At 39.7% G+C, this 14,493-nt stretch overlaps 1 protein-coding gene across 4 annotated transcripts in view; it reads right to left on the bottom strand.

Annotated features, from left to right (window-relative positions):
* Positions 1 to 6,504: 6,504 nt before the first annotated feature.
* FNIP2 (folliculin interacting protein 2) overlaps positions 6,505 to 14,493 on the bottom strand; it is a 50,839-nt gene continuing 42,850 nt past the window's right edge. For all 4 annotated transcript variants that reach the window (XM_042049503.1, XM_042049505.1, XM_042049502.1 and 1 more), the window contains 2 exons: positions 11,613 to 11,728; positions 6,505 to 10,378 (listed from right to left, as the gene is read on the bottom strand). In XM_042049503.1, the coding sequence (XP_041905437.1) occupies positions 10,300 to 10,378; positions 11,613 to 11,728 (195 nt within the window). In that variant the 3' untranslated portion in view covers positions 6,505 to 10,299. The remainder of the gene's footprint in view (positions 10,379 to 11,612; positions 11,729 to 14,493) is intronic.

The raw sequence follows: 14,493 nt of genomic DNA, 5'->3' as shown, positions 1-14,493 counted from the left end.
GCAAGCAACCTGAAACCAGCTTTTACACTAACTGCAGCTGCGGAAAAGGAGAATTGGATTGGCGCTGGTCCCACAAAACACGCGTTTCAGTATTATAGCCAGCTGTAGCTCTGGTGCTTCACCAGCCCTTCAGGGGGCAGTTTTCCTGTTACAGCTATGCTGAAGTCATGGGGAAGCGATGCTGGAAGGGGGAGTCGCGCTTCTCCTCATCCTTGCACCTGGCTGTGGAGTCTCAAGGCATCACAGCAGCAGCTCTCATCTGACCCCTACTGCAAGCAGGTGGGTAAGGGCATATTTCCACCAGCAAACACAAGGAAGGGATCAGCAGCAGACTGGCTTAAGTAAGGTGAAACTCACTGCCCCAGATTCCCATTTCATCACTGCTTTAAGCAGACTCCAGTGAAAGGGGCAGACCTGTTGTCCCTGCTGCAGCCACTTCCCTTGTGCTGGCAGGAGCACCTACACGGGGTGACAGATGAGAGGTCCAGCCTCATCTTCATCATGAGCACAAAGATCAAGTACTGGTTATTGGTTGGGTGAGGCTCTGAGCAACCTGATCTACTTGAAGATGTCTCTGCTCATTGCAGGGAGGGGTTGAACTAGAAGACTTTTTACAGGCCCTTCCAACCCAAACTATTCTGGGATTCTATAAATACTATTCCTACAGCAGGCACCCAGCCTTCTCTTTCTCTTGCTGTCAAACCTTGCATTTCTTCCCTTTGACATGGGGGAAAAGTTCAGGCTCCAACTGGGTTTGGCATTTGCTGTCCTTCAGAAACTGGTGGTGCTTCTCAGGCATTCACTTTTACTAGAGCCATTACTTAATCTCAAGCAGCAGGAAGAAATCATTTAACGGCCTTTGTTTTGAGACAGTTTGCACGCTTGTCTAATTATCCAAAAGGCACCTTATCCCCAAGGGGATTCACCATCTCCAGCTACTCAGCAGCTGGCCAAAATCAGCCATCTCCCCAACAGCAACAGCCAGGATTGCCATGGCAATTTATCCCCTTAGAGAATGACAGTCACATCTTGTCTGGTCATGGTTGCTTTTCATCTTTGGATTCCCACCACATGGATTAAAACAAGCAGCACCAAGACTGAATCAGGAACTCAGACAGTGACACAGAGTCAAATGGCATTTATGACACGTATTTATACTTCTTTGCTCATTCTTATATTGCCTCCTGCCCCTATCTTTTCACATAGTTTAAAGCCATGACGCTGGCTGCAGTATTTCAGCCCATCTGCCTAATTCCAAGAAAAACTGCCTTGTATCACTGTTCTCTGTATTGAAATGGACAGATATAAACATGCTGCATTGCCACAGCACAGTGTCATTACAGATACCTGCACACCAATGAGTAAAAAGTAGCTGTTTCTGGGAAGCAGTAAGTTAACATCTTGTACGTTCCACACGCCTGCCTGTAACACCTTCCCACTGCCTCAAACAAGAAACTCACTCAGAGACTTTGATCTTTCCCTTCCTCCTTTATTTTTCTGGAAACTAGCGCTTCCCTTGGGCGATTACTGACTCCTGCTATGCCTCCTTAAGTGTTGCTCAGCTGCCTGTCATGAGTTACTTTTTCCCACGTAAGTCATGTGTCTAAAGCAAAAAATAAAGATGCATAACAGCAAAGAAGCAGGTGTTCAGAAAACCAAAATACATTTATTTGGCAGCATCCATGTGGCAGATAGTTTAGCTAATCCAGCCTTACAGGCACAATTGTAATTGTACACAGTATATAAGAATGAGCACACATATTCTCTTTTTCCATTTCACAAAAGATATGTCTGAATGCCAGACACAGTGTCTCTGACTCTTTAAAGCAATTGCCAGGAAGGCAAAAGGGAGGTGTATGCATCCCCCCAGCTCAGCTTGGCCAGTAGGACTGTTCAATGATGAAGTCATTATCTGAGGACTTGGAAGATCAGATACTAACCTTTGGCACAGTATCCCTGCGCACCTTTAGCCAATCGCCTCATCCTTCTGTAATGAACAGTGGTAATTACCAGAATGCTGAGAAAACAAGCAGGAGCTGATTTTATGATGAGCCACAGACACAGGGTGAAAATTCCCGACCTGCCACCAATCAAGCTTAGTCAAGAATTAGGAATGGTTAATCAGTGTGGTTAACCCAGCATGGTACTGAGATAAAGATGTGTTCCAGAGTGAGTAGAAACAGGTTTAGTGAATCCAGAGATGATCTCACTACTACTGCAAAGTGCTGTGCTACACTGCCAAGCTGTGCTATCAGGATGCTCTGTGCTATACATCATCACAGAGTATGTAAAACTGCATTTAACTTCAGCAAGTCCACCACGCTGCAAAGTTCACAGCCATATTTCAACCCCGGCCACAGTGCAACCCAGCTCTGTGTCACAGCTCTGAGAAGGGCACCAGTGTGCACTTTGGCAGCCAACCATCATCAAACTATTGGAATTGTCACACGGCAAAGGGCAGGCTGGTGCTGCAGTGACTTCACCCCAGACCATTAACATCTTTGTTCTTTTTAGCACAGTCCTCAATTGTTAAGAAAAGAATGGCACTTAGCAACACTCAGCAACACGAAGTGAGACGAACTGCAGGGTGCAGATTGCTGCTTGGATTCAGTGGGACAGCAATTCCTAAGGAACCCTCCTTCAAGAGCTTTGCCTCCTGGGTGGGACCATTCAGCTCTTAGCTCCCTAACTAGACCAACATCTGAAATCTCAGTGCTAATCGCAAAGCCCATACCAGCTTTTTTTAGGGCTGGCAGAGCAGTTGCTGGCCACAAAAATAGACATGCCAAAAAAGCTTTGTATATCTAGAAGAAAAGAGAGAATACTAATTTGAAGTGAAGCAAGGCAGGGTGCAGGAAAGCCAGCTTCCCTGTAAAGTTTAGTATGATCCCAGAGATGAACTGGTTAGATTAGGTCCTTTGCAGCAATATAATCTAAACCTCACAAGGCTCAGGACAGGAAGCCTTGTGAAGGCAAGAGCAGCATTCTCTAATTACCAGCTTGCCTATGTATCAAAGAGCATCGGCACTTGCACCTGGGAAGCCACCAGAGCTTATTTAATTCAAACACATAATAATGCACAGCTACTCCTGCAGCCACTCCCAGCAGCCAGCGAATTACCTGTCAGACTCAGAATTTATTTAGCAACATTACAAATGGGCTTTGCATCTTTTGCTTGTGGTGTTTACCCACTCCTGAGCAACAGGAGAGACTACTGCATTCCTGTGGGAAGAAAATGGCACATGGAAAACCAGAGGCAGCTGTCTATCTTTGGGGTGCAGCCACGGCTCAGTGTAACACAAATGGTTGAAATACCAGAGGCCTGACAAACTCACCTGGAACACTGGTGGTTATGTCCCAGCTGTACTGGCACAGCTCACTCCGGCGCTGGCTTTGGCAATGGCAGCAGGGCGGCATCCAGAGGACCCTGCTCAACAAGCCTTGGGGTTCAGTCACCCTTTCCATGTTAGGGACATCAAACTGTGACAGGAGACTGCCAGAAGTGTAATTGCAGTAAACAACAGGGCAAAGGAAAAAAGTTAGCTTTCTCCCAGCGCTAACTCCATTTTTGTTTTATCCCCCCATCAGGCAGCCCACTCCCAGTATTCCTGACCAACAACTCCACAATGCAGAACTAGGCTCTCTTCACCCACACAGTGAATGGGCTGCAATGACACAGGCAAAAACCTCTGCTCCCCAAATCAAAAGTTAAGGCACAATTTCTCTATTAGAAACAAACCTTTACAGAATTAAAGCACTTGCACTATGACTGCAGTGACCTTACATGAGACAGTCCCTTAAAGAAGGCAGGAGGAGCTGATGGAATGGTTTGGAAAAGAGATTTTTAAATTTACATTGCTTATAGAGCAGTTGTGTTTCAAGGTCCAAAAAGTTGCATGTTGTACAGAATGACAACTAGTTCAACAAAATACATTCCCCTGTATTTTCCAAAGCTCAAGGGAACAATTTTGGGCGATTTGTTCATTTTGAGGCTAACAGGGCTCATGCAGATCTTAAAAGGGAAAAAAAGTGATGTAATACTGTAGAAAACAAAAAATTCTATGCGACACACAGAAAAGAAAACTCCTCAGGCTCATTTTGCCTAGGGAAAAAGAGATGAGGTAGCAAAAGAGAGCTAAAATGGCAACATTACAGACACATTTGAAACAATTTAGTTATATGCAGGGTCGGAATTCAAACCAACAGAAGGCAAAGCACTTTTGTGAGTCAAAATACCCCAACCCTTGACCCTACGGCACTCTTATCAGAAAACACAAACCCACCCTGGGAAGATCTCAAGCAGACCGAAGTATCACTTCATATTTCCACATCCATGACCATTTCTCTGTCCATAGGACCGAGAGCTTTATCCTTTGGTGAGAAACTCATTGCTGAGGGGAGTCTGCTCTCTCTCAAACACTGTTTTGTCAGATCACAGTGGAATCTCTCTTGTAGCTCCAAATGGAAAAAATCCAGTTTATGAGATTATATTTGAGTACTTGACTGTTACTCCTAAGCCCTTCAGCCATGTGTTGACCTTTAGGATTTCAAGACAAAGTGCTTCTCTACTTGTACTGCTTAAACTGTTTTAGCTTTGGGTTTGTGCCAGACAGACAACTGACTGCAACTATTATAAGAGTAATTTTCCAGCATGTGGATTACTAGCATGTGTCCACTTAAGCTAATTTTATATTGGATCAGAAGCCTTACAGGTCACAGTCTCATGTTTTTTCACTCGGCAGCATGCTCTTTATATCCAAAATCCTGTTTTCATATGTTTAGTCCTGCTTGATCTCTTCAAAGGTGTAAGTACAGAAAACCAAAGGATATGGCGCATAGGTGCCCAGCAGAAAGCTTTTCATTTCATTTAGAGAGAAGAGTAGGGAGAAAGACTGGCAGAATTTTGGCACAAGACTTAGTTACTTTGCAATATAGCTCATGTTTACTGCTGTGGCCTTGAAAGCATTTTTGCATATGAGGAGAACTCCTCCATTAGATCTGTGATCTTCCTTGCCACTTACATAAGCAGGTGAACAGTTCAGGTGCTTGTTCACCATTAACATTTGTATTATTTCTAGTCACATCTTCTGAACAAATCATGGAATTTGACTTCAGAGTTTGAGAATTTTTCAAATCTAGGTATTATTTTCTCCTTTGCAGCTGTCAGTTCTGAAAGCTCCTTGGCCGCCCTCTCAGCCATACCATGTAAGTATTCACTAATGCAGGTCTCCACCCCTTCCCAGTGTTGGCTATTTTATGTCTGCCAGCCCCTGCCTAACCCTCTTCCTAACCTGCCAGCATCCCAAACATTTGGATTCTGAGAGAGTGGCTAAGTGCCCTTTAGAAAGAAATTCAACCAGCTGATATGACCAACAGCTTAACTACAATTTTTTTTAAGTAGTGAAATCAGAGCAGAGGAGTTTTATGGAGTCTTACAAGGCCCAAGTGGAAAAACAGGTTGGTGAACTGCACAAATCACCAAGGCAGTCCAGTGGTTCACAAGTATCAAAGAGGTGAGGGACTGGAGCAATCTCAGTCCTCTTCTGTTCCTAGATGAGGTGTCCCATCTCTTCCCCTGCCCCTTTGAGCCAAATCACACTTGTTAACCCTGCAGCACTTGTTTTTTTTCCTGCAAACACACTTCACCTGCCTATAAGGGACTCAATGCACAACAGAGCAGGGCACAGAATAAGCAGCTTGCAGATGCAGCTGGTAAGACAGGAGGAAAGACCAGACAGGTAATTGGGTTTTCTCCTCACTATCAAGTCCTTGATGCCAAAGTTCCTGGGCTTCCTGTCTTACTTCCAGTCCTTGTTAGCCAGACCAATAAGCAAACGTTTCAGTCTACAGGTAAGAAATGCTTACACCCTACAAATCGGACTAACTCAGACCTGCTCGAAGAAGCACAATTACAGTTGATCATCTCATCTCATTTCTGTTTTTATTTCTAAATAAGGATTTTCCAATAAACTTCAGAATATGAAATAGAAAGTCATATGGAAGATCTGAGAGAAATCAAAGACCTCTTTATTTGAAACTAATTCCCATCAAATGCACTAACCGTTTCATAATCTGGTAGATACAAGGGGTCACTCATTTGTGTTTGGTTGAGCAATTTTAAAAACTGGACATACTATCTGATAGCAACACATTTTTCAGGTAGCTCAAATGCTTATAGAAAGAGCTAAGTACCAGCCACACAGGTGTGTGAAACCTCTGCACCACCTATTCTAAGTCAGTGTCTTCATTTTCCACTATTTTTGCCCATATTTTTCACACTGTAAGAGCTCCTGTTTACATGTAAGTGGGGTAAAGCTTCCAAAGATGACAGTAGTGTTCAACCAGGTTCCAAATTTTGTGCAGCCTTCCTGTTAGACACTTCTTGTAACAGTTACTCACTTTGCTAATGGGTTATCTAATAGTCCATGCACTGTTAGACCTCGGCTATGGCAAGAATAGCTATTTCAGAAGCTTTAAAAAGGAAGATACCAAATACCACTTCCATTGATTTCAGAAAGTTTATTGCACCAAATGCCGCAAAGAAATTGACCAAAATGATAGCGTACATAAACAACTATAAGAAAAAAACCATGTAGTTTGACATTGGTATTCAGTCATTCCTAAAAAAGCCTATGTTCTCCAAACATGCAATAGCAACACACATTTTTCTACTATGGAAAACTTGCCATGTATGTCAAATTACCTCATTTGACCTCAAACCCCATCCCCTGCCCCCCCCAAAAACCACCCACAAAATAAAAAATTTAAAAAAGGAAACAAAAGGAAAATGTCTAGCCTATATTCAGTAGTTCAGACTTAATTTTTATTTGGGTCTTTTTAATTGAAGTAGAAGTTACACTTGAAGGGTAAGCAATCATTTTGCATAAACCTTATATACAAGAGTTTGATGCATCTGAAAAAAGTTTTTGACTTTAAGAGCAAAGATGCTTATAATAGGGAGTGGGGAAAACCAATCTGTAATTCTGGAGGATGCCATCAGAAATGTGAATTACAGGATCAGTGTCTATTAGTTTTTTGAGGACAAAAGCTGTATAGGTTAGTTCAGAGAGTACCTACTTAAATTAAAATGTTTAAATCTTGGTATTTTTTGGGGTTAAAGAATTAATTTTGATTAAATTCTACAATTTAGAGGTTCATTCCTCCCCTAGGTTTAGTCTTGCCTGAAAACAGCATACATTCTTTAAATTTCAGTGTGTAAACTGCATTTATGTGGGATTTTGGAAAGACTGTGCACTCCCACCTAACCAAGAAAGTATGTCTAAGTTTACAAAAAACCTACATAATACTGATAAAAATAACTTTGGAATATTTGAAAATTAAGCTACATTATCAATTTTCAACACAGCTGTACATTCATATCACTTTTCATCCTATTAAAATAAAACAGAAACATGCCCTAAAGATGTCTAAAGAACACATCTGTAAATACTTACTGCCCTGTCATGCCACACCAATTTACATAAACATCAAGATGCTACCGAAAACAAGTTAAAGACTTCGAGTCAAAAAAAAGCCCTAGAAAGTGGAATCCTGTCAACTGAGGTAGTACATTTGGTGGAGGGGGAAATATGTAACTAGCTTTCATTAGTCTAAAGCCTTTTAAAGGTAAAAGAGCTTTCATTTTGAATTTTCTTTCCCCCAAAACTAAAACTGTGAGATTAAAATAGTTCAATGTGTAATTTCCAAAGAGCAGCAAAATGTTAGAGAAAGCAGCAAGAACTATAAAGTTTTAGCCTGGGCTGAAGAAAAGACAAGTGCTTTTGACCATCGGCTCCCATGCCACCACAAAATTAACTGATGTCTTGCCCAAAGGCAGGTTTTTGGGTTTTTTTAAACAGTTGATGTGGTAAAATCAGGTATTATTATTGATTATGGTATTAATCTTGAAATTACTGAATGTTTGCTGACCTCTGTCCTCTTTAGTAAACTCTGTGATAACAAAAGCATCTTTATGTTACCATATATTTCTTTGAAGAACTGTCAGAGTCTGTTCAGATAAAAACCCCACTTATACTTTAAAAGAACTGGACTGACTTTTAATGATCTCAGCTACTATTTAAGAGTGACATGAAATAGAGAAAGTACATGAGGATTTCTATATACACTCAGAGAAGCAGTTTCATAGTCTTACACATGCACACACATTCTCCATCAAGAGGGTACTTTAGGAATACGTGACTTGCCCTAAGGTTCTTTGTCTTAACCTTGTGAAATAGAAAGTAGTATCTGCTAAAAGCCATATGCAGAGATAAATTTACTTTCCAGCAGATAGGATTCACAGACCAAAGGTATGAAAAGTTTGCTTAACTATAAAGCAGGAGGAGAAAACCTGAACCATAGAAAGATTTTAGCCTTTTTAGGCAGAATACTAGGGAGAAATATGAAAATGCAATAAAATAAACATTTGGAATGTCAGGTCAGAAAACCAACATAGAAGGAACAGCTTTAGAAGTGTTGAATCAGAGTATCAAGTATCCCTCCACATGGAAACAACCTCTTTTCACAGTAGGCCAGTCTACCTATTTCCCTCAAAAAGCAACACAAGGTTAATCAAGACCCCCATCACATTTAAACAATTCACAACAAGCACATTTCATTATTTCAAATCATTGGAAGTTTACTGTAGAAAAGTCCAAACATCAATGTAGTAGGAAATAAAAACACTTTTAATAAAAGTGTGTCCCTTCAGTGTTAAAAATCTGTAACTACCAACAAGGAGAACTCACAACTGGTGACCAGGAGTTTCTTATTAGAATTCACTATTTTCAAGCAATTGTGTTGCCAGAAATTTGCTTGCAAGATGACAATTTCAGACACCGCATCCACAGCGGCTCACAACAGAACGGTCCAACACCGAGTTTTCCATTTAAGAATGTTTTGATCCTTTGTTCTCTCCTCAGTCTGGTCCATAGTTTCATATCCAGCTTAACAGTGCTTTATGCAAAAGAAGTATTTTTTACATTCATTTTAATCAACCACGTGAAAACAGTGAAGTACAAAATTTTATTTTGCTTTCTAGAAACACCAAAGGCCAATATCAACTAGTGGAGAAGTAGTTTCTGGTGTCAGAGTAGTTAACCTAGTAAGGAAAGGCACCTGGATGATAGTTCAAGACTTCTGTAGAATCAAAAAGGGTAATTGCAAACATTCAGAGTAATATCAAACATTGGGGGTTTTGGCCCCTACATTTCATTTTACTTCAAACAATGTTCCTCTTTTATTCCTACTCAGAGCAACAACTTGTAGCTGGAAAAAACTAATACTTTTCACTAAAGGTTTGGTGTGGGTTGTTTGTTGTCTTGTATTTCCCCAATACGATTGTCTTCAGTTTGTGCCAATTGTTTGGTGTATGTGCACACGGACACATGCTCACAGCACTGGCATCGTTCAGAAGTTTTTCAAATTCATACTCCTTGGAGATAGCAATATTTGATGACACCAAGACAAGTTTAGTTCCCAGGACCACAGTCATACAGCAAATCAACAGTTACTGAAGTTGCATCAGCAACAAATGTAAACTTGTAGCAGAAGTTCTGTAAGGCTTTCCCACAAAATCCCTCTCTTGGAAGTCTATTCCATTCCACTTGTAGCCATGGGCCCACTTGAATGCCTCCACATTAAAACAGTAGCAGCCACAGCTCTCAACCTCTTGTCCTTAAAGGGAAAAGTCACATCACCCTCACACACACATCCATTCCCACGTGGCATTTGGCTGCTGAATCCAGGTTCCTTGTTCTGAGCCCATCACTTCTACTATACAAAATCACGCATATGCTCTGCAAGAAAATCATGTCCCACCTAATACACTTGTGAATAGGAATGCTATATACAGAGTTTACAGCTCCTCCTCCTCCTCCCCAGCAAAGAAACATGCACCACACCACACTCACAAGCATAGTATTACGAAATCCATTCTAACCCACTTGTTCTTTTAACTGGTTCTTCATGGTTTTGAGCAGCGTTTTGGATGGCAGCACCTGGTCTGCCACATAGTGTTAACTTTTGTCCTTTGAATAAAAATAAAATGCAAGGATGCAGTCTCTTGCTTTAAGTCAGAAGTGAGATTGTAAGAAAAACCTGAATGCCTTTTGTGTTATGTAAACTGAAGTCCTCCGATAAAACATCCGGTTGAAATCAGAATCGGGAGGTGGTAGAGTACAGTCATCACCTGCTTTCATCAGTGCTCCCCTTTACCAGTGTTTGGCACCTCTGTTCTTCATTCAACATTCCCATTTTCATAATTGTACTTTAAGGGAATGACTATCCTGAGAATTTAATTTATAAGAGTATTTGAGCAACATATGGGGAATGAGTACTTGCTATAGCAGCCAACAAAGGCAAGTCATTAGATTCAATCCTAGAAATTAAAAAAAAGAGAGACAGACTTTAAAATAATATACAGTCACTTTTGCAAGAGAACACAAGATGATACTTTTCATCCACTTTAAAGAAACTGAAAGTGTCTTGCTATTACTAAGTTTAATTATTATTTATTGTCAGTACTCATATAATACCAGTAAAGGTAGGTAAATAATGCTTTTAAATAATAAACCAAGAAGTATGCTAGCACTTAAGTCAAAAGAGAGCAGTATCACATTCTGTACTTTATAATCTTTTGTGGTTTAAAGAAAAGACCTTTTACTTATTTGCTAAAACATAAGTCTTAGCATGTTATGTAGTCTTACCAGTGAGCAGGCACCAATAAGCCCAGTTTAACAAAGTACTAGATATCAGCTTATGGAACATTATGCATTGCAGGTTTTGAATATAACACTCAGTTCACTACATAGTAGCACTTTCTTACAAAAATGACAAAAAGATAGCATTATTAATTATTATGCAATAACAGTTCAAGGAACATCTCTCAAGTGCAGTGATCAATTTCCAACCATTTCCAAATGTGAAGCTGCTCAGAGGCCAGAATGTATGTACATGTTTATATATATTTAACACATACACACACAGAGAAAAGTGCTTATTTCAGGATTTCACTATTTACAGCTACATTTCTGAGTATGAAATCTTTAACAGCCTGGAAAAAGACAAATTAGATTTAATCTATAGTGCTAAAAAACATCTTGAGAAAATGTATTTACTTCTTCCCCCTTTTCTGCTGTCAGTAGGCAGATCCCTAAATGTTGTATGCCAATCAAGTACTATTATTAGAAGACAGCTGCTGATCAGGACACCTGTTTATTTTTCTACACCTGTTTTTTGAGACCCTCTATTCCCTTAAGATACAAATGCACCACCTGACCTTCAAAAAATTCTGAATTATTTGTTGGGATGAAGTTTTCATTAAGGAGATCACAACAGAAGAGAGTGTGTATGAATGCACGGATAACTTCCTAATGCCCAAAACCCAAACTCTCTTAATTCTGAAGACTTAAGAATGATAAGTATTTTGTTGTTGCAGTATAAATGTCTCCTCCTGATTTCTACGTAGCTCTGTAGAACCCATTTTTGCACCTAATAAGGCACATGAAAGAGTGCAAATCCTTGTGAGAGCAAGCTGTCAACACTCAGATGAAAAGGAAAAATAACTGCCCCAGCTTTTGCCATTGCTTAAGACTGATACCTGCAATACTCACCCCAATACAATTCCTAGTTCTTTCACATGCACTCTTGTATGTCCTCGCAGATATTCTGACAGCATTTTGCTTTTGAGATACATCTCTTGCAGTCTATCCTCAAGATGCATTATGCACTGTAAACACAGATCAAAAACCTCAGAACAGCTTTTGCAATTGCATGCAAATAGTAGAGAAATGTAAGCTTATCGCTTTACCTTGAATCTTGGAAGATAAACTAAACCTCCACTCCAAAATCTAGAAGAGGCAATTGGATTTATTACAATTGTGCCATAAACATTAAAAAGTTATACTACCCCACAAACAGGAAACCCCTCATAGAACTGGGGCATTCCAGCTCTCTTGGGCAGCAAGTTTGTAGCATAAACTGCACCTCTATTTCCACTCAAGTAAGTCACTGTGTTTCTGCCAACTTAAACAGTTTTAATGAGGTTCAAAATTACTCAAGACTTCTTACTAAGAATCAAGCCAGAATTCTTGGATCAAGATGTCCTTGTTGTAAGTCAGTACTATTTTTCTGAAAGACTCAGTTTAGACAATAGTTTCTAAAATTACCATTCTAGCTCTAAGGCTCTAGTGCCATTCAAGAAACTAAGACTCAAGACGTGGAAGACACCAGTACCTTCTTCATCATAAAATTATAACTCTCTTGCTGACTGCTTTTCTGTAGCAACTAAGCTACAAATCCATTTTAGGCATTTGTTTTCACAATTCCTAGGTACTTCTAGTTTAAAATTGCTTAATCATTTGATGCTGGCTGCCAAAAGGTAATAGTTCAAGTTGAAACATCAATTTAATCATTCCACTTTTCTTCCAGCAGTGGAATGCTAGAAATGCATATTATTTTTAAATACAGTCATGTGCTTCATGGCAATTTCTCATATACCAACTACCAAAGAGCAGATGAACCTTGGCTTCAAGGAGACAGAAGGGTTATTCTGGCAAGACAAGGTCAGTCGGTAGCATGTCTTTGGAAGCTGGGTATGTGGGAAGTCTTATCAGGTATTTTGTTCTAGGACAAAGGTACATTCAATTTGATATATTCCTTCTTTTCACAAGGATGACCACTTCAAAAAAGCTAAATTAGTTCAGCTCTCTGAAATCAGGAGATGAAAGCAGGAAGCACATGCAGAACCTCACATCATCAAACATATAATCATCCAGCAGGCACAGACAGCAATTAGAAACAGTAGCAGCAAATAGCTTCAGGCCATCATCCCATGTACTGAGAGTTGAATGAAAACCCTAAGTATTAGAAGCAAGACCTGGTGAAACCGGTTTGGTTAATTAAAAAACTAATGAGCAAAAAAAAATAGACTCAGGCTTGTAGGTAGCCTAATATGCATTTTTCTGATCATCTGGAGCAAGATGAAGATGTTTAATTATTCTTTCAATGAATTAATATCAAGTCTTAATCACGGAAAATAAAGAGGCATTTTAAAAAATGTGCTACATGGTAGTAGAGTAAAATCACTGCCACCAGTGGAGGAAAGGCAGAAGCTTTTTGACAATTGTTTGATCAATTTGCTTCAAGCAAATTTTCACTCAAGTCATTATAATCATAACACTTCTGATTCTGGCCAAAAGGGAAGCAAGTGCTCTTATCTTTTCCATTACAGGTAACCCTCATGCAACAAGCCTATGAGCACTTTCCCAGTTGTTCAGGGGGGCATGCAGCTGAGTCTCAAAGTAGCAGTTCAATGTGTTTCAAGTCCATTATTTGTGTTAAGGATTATGGATTTTTTTTTTAACTTATGAGGGAGCAAGTAAGGAAGAATCACACATTATTTTAAAAGAGGGGTTGTTAACATCATATGATCTATTCCCTTCTGAATACCAGCAAAGAATCAAAAGACATTTCTCCCCACAAGCTTGGTACATGAATCCATTTTGTTCAGCGTCCACAAGTCTTTTTTTTTTTTTTATATTAGCTTCCTCTGCAGTTTTTCCTCACTGACCAAATGGAAAAAAAGTCAAGTAACTTCTAAAAATAGAAGAGTAGCTTAAACTGAGCTTAAAGGTGCAGGTAAAACTTTTGACATAATGCTGAAATGCAGCAGTTGCAATCAGCACTTTCCGCTCACCAGGGCATACTGCAAAGCTCTCTGCAGCACAATTATCAGTCTGAAGCGGCACAAGATATCACCACTTACCTTGCATCTAGTCTCAAGTTGGGTTGTTTTTTGTAGGTACCACTAAACCCCAAAAATACTTATTCATCTGAATAGTAACTGCATGTAAACAGATATGCACTCCTAAAGGAAACTTCGAACATACTGCATTGTGGTCATCTCTGATTGATATTAGTACATCAGTACATATGTTTACATACATAAATACAAATTTAAAGCAATAGAAATACTACTAAAAGTCACATGTCTCCTAGAGTTTAGGAACACTTAGCTTCCATGCAGTGACATTTTAGCAGAGTTGCAAAATCCACTGACAGAAGGATCCAAGTGTCTCTAACATGGATTATGAAAAATTTACAAACTACTAGCACTGTCACTTCACAGTTCCTTCTTGAAGGAAAAAGGAAATAAAAAGCCCTGAAAATCACTCTGCCTCCAGACCCCTCCCAAACCACACAAATCATATAGAAACTGCATACACAAATCCTAAGGTAACACTAGACAGAACACTTCAGTTACAAAATCAACTATTCTGTTTAAAAATGCCAGAATTTAAGGTGTGACTGTGCTAGTGTTAGGATACAATTTCAACCAGTTGCATACTTTTTGACACCCAGAAGAATCCAGAGAAAACACTCAAAAATGTACCCACATATTTTGCCTAGCACTTGACTTGAAGACTTAGTGTAATCAATACTACCAGTTTAACCCAAAACAGTGCCAACCAATACTATTTACAGCTGTTAGAG

Source organism: Corvus kubaryi, unplaced genomic scaffold (assembly GCF_017639235.1).
Source record: "Corvus kubaryi isolate FWS band 111438036 unplaced genomic scaffold, C.kubaryi_AGA036_p1.0 71, whole genome shotgun sequence".
In the NCBI taxonomy this organism is placed as follows: Eukaryota; Metazoa; Chordata; class Aves; order Passeriformes; family Corvidae; genus Corvus; species Corvus kubaryi.
Note: the sequence above shows the minus strand (reverse complement) of the source record. Positions and strands in the feature narration are given on the sequence as shown.